General features: G+C 37.9%; 1 protein-coding gene across 1 annotated transcript; it reads left to right on the top strand.

The window, feature by feature from the left end:
• Window positions 1–165: 165 nt before the first annotated feature.
• On the top strand, window positions 166–1,747 carry LOC112467849 (the record flags this gene model as incomplete). Its single annotated transcript, XM_025036717.1, has 2 exons — window positions 166–196; window positions 564–1,747. Coding segments are annotated over exons 1-2 (1,215 nt in total), but the record flags the coding sequence as incomplete, so codon positions are not given.
• Window positions 1,748–2,829: the final 1,082 nt, after the last annotated feature.

Below are 2,829 nucleotides of genomic sequence, written 5' to 3'. Positions count from 1 at the left end.
GTTTGGTCAATAATATAACCTGTGTTAATTTTTCACTGACAAAACAAGGAATTTTGAAAATTTTTACACACCACTGACCTCAATAATGGTGGTTTGGATGAGGCATGGATTTTTCGGGAACATCACGAAGAATTATGGATATAACAACACAATTTTACTGAAGTCATGGATCAACACAAGAAACAGGATCTGCAAAGTGAGCCAACAGCTCACCTTTTTAATCCGCTGTAGGAAATACGGTGTGTTACCGCCGCACATTTACAATATGAAATTTAATTTTCGCTTCCGGAACAATAGGGCGTTAAATAAGGTAGACAGTCTCAAAAGACGGAGTCAGGGTGTTATATTGAATCTGGAAATCGGTGATTGCCATTATGTGTTAAAAAATTTAAGATTTAGAATCATTAATATTGAAAAAGAACTATTCAAAAATTTACCTGAGAGTTTGGTTAACGAGTTTCTCGAATGTAACAATGAGAAGGTCATAAAATACAATGATTCTCTAAAGGTTAAATCTATCAACAAATTTAACAGAATAATAAAAAAACGAAACATTGTGGCAGATCCTTTTTCGAGGATAGACAAATCGAAATGGTTAGTCAACATTAGTAATAAGCAGATACCGAACTCTGTGTCAGATTTTCTGTGTTTGGGAGATAAATTTGCGTTACCGATTAACCAATTCGATAAAAAAGACCGCGAAATTTCCGTTTTAGAAACAATAAAGAATTTCGAAGTTAATGCTCACAGGTTTCCGGAAAATGCGGTAAATAGTGTACGTGAGTCGTTAACGGATTCTTTACATAGATTTTTAGTGAATAAAAACCACGTAGATTTGGTCGATCGCTGCATATTAAATAGATACGCGGAATGCAAAAAATTTTTACGAGAAAACCACGATGTCTTCGTCACGAAGGCTGACAAGGGTCAGGTCACTGTTATTATGGACAGGGATGAATACTTGACAAAAATGACCGATTTACTTAAAGACGAGTCCACGTACAAAAAATTAAAGAAAGATCCTATTAGACAAATCTCCTTGAAATTAAATGAACTTGTCAGATCGTGGCGAGACAGTGGTATTATCGAGGACTCGGACTACAAGCGTTTAAATTGCACCAACGGGAATCTCCCACGTTGTTACGGGCTGCCAAAGATCCATAAAAATGGTTTTCCGCTACGGATTATTGTTTCGGCTTTGGGAAGTCCCTTATATAACGTAGCGTCCTTTCTCCACAGTATCTTGCATCACTCTATTCGCCCACCTAAGTCTCACATCAAGGACAGTTGGTCCTTTGTAAGAGAAATCAAGGACATTGAGATTAATACTGACGAGGTACTCGTTTCCCTCGATGTAACGGCTCTTTTCACCAACATCCCGAAGGAGTTAGTTCTCAGAGGAATAGAAAAACGTTGGCAGGATATCTCGGGTAACACGAAGCTTAATTTGCCGCAATTTTTGCATGCTATTGAGCTGGTACTGGGATCTACGAGTTTCAGTTTTAATGGTGACACATATGAACAGATCTTTGGCAGCCCGATGGGATCTCCGCTTTCACCAATATTAGCGGATATTGTGATGGAGGATTTAGAGACTCACTGTCTTGCTATGCTTAATTTTTCTCTGTCGTTTTTCCGCCGTTATGTCGACGATGTTATTGCCGTAATTCCTAAGGATAAAATTGGGGATGTCCTTGACGCGTTTAATAACTATCACCCCCGTTTAAAATTTACTCACGAATTGGAGGTAAATGGGGCCATCCCCTTTCTAGATACTCTCATAATCAAAAATGGCAACAGGCTTTTGACTAATTGGCACAGGAAACCCACGTTCTCGGGCCGATATGTAAATTACTTTTCCAACCATCCATTGAAATACAAATATAATACAATCACAAGCCTTGTTGACCATGCAATTTTGCTTTCGGATAAACATTTTCACAGTTCTAATATTAAAATTGTGAGAGACATCCTTAGGAATAATTGCTTCCCAGAAGAGCTGATTGATAAGCAAATTAACAACAGATTAAAAGAATTAAAGCATCGCAATAACATCACTGACTGTAATAATGTAAGCAGTACTTTCGACGCCCGGAAATACATTGCGCTTCCTTACATTAAGGGTCTTAGTGAGGATATTCGCCGGACCGTAAACCGATGTGGCCTCGATGTCCTTTACACGATTCCAAAAAAGATGGATTCAATTATAAAACGGGGTAAAGATAAGCTCGATAATATGAAAGAAACAGGAGTGGTCTACAAAATCGAATGCAACGACTGTAACGTTTCTTATATTGGACAAACCTTAAGACATTTGGAAACTCGTGTGAAGGAACATTTAGGTGACATCAAAAAAGAGGTGAATAAACACTCCGTTGTTAGCAAGCACCGACTTACACACGGGCATAATTTTAAATGGTCCGATACGAAAATCATGCATAGGGAGAGATATGTAAGGAAGAGGGAGATTGCAGAGATGTTTTACATAAAAAAAGAACAAAAGAACACGATTAATTTAAAAAAAGACACTGAGAATCTCAATCCGCTATACGATAGAATCATAAGAGCCACGTAATAATTACTCTCTAAACGTTATTTCTATTTGTTTGACCTATACAGTCGTTTATTTATATATCAACGATTAGTCAGTCGCTGTCTTTCGATCCGGAACGACGTGTCACCGGTCTGTTCCGTTCACACCATGACTGCGGCTCGCTCTAGACTACGACTTTTTTAAACCTTGACAATGTTAGTTAAACGGCAAGAACTTTGTGAGCAACTAATGCAATTGCGATAAATATAGGTAGATATTTCCTTGATTGTTTCTCG

Source organism: Temnothorax curvispinosus, unplaced genomic scaffold, assembly GCF_003070985.1.
Source record: "Temnothorax curvispinosus isolate PA1 unplaced genomic scaffold, ASM307098v1 QBEX01017828.1, whole genome shotgun sequence".
Lineage (NCBI taxonomy): Eukaryota > Metazoa > Arthropoda > Insecta > Hymenoptera > Formicidae > Temnothorax > Temnothorax curvispinosus.
The sequence above is the reverse complement of the archived record's forward strand: the minus strand, read 5'-3'. Positions and strand labels throughout refer to the sequence as shown.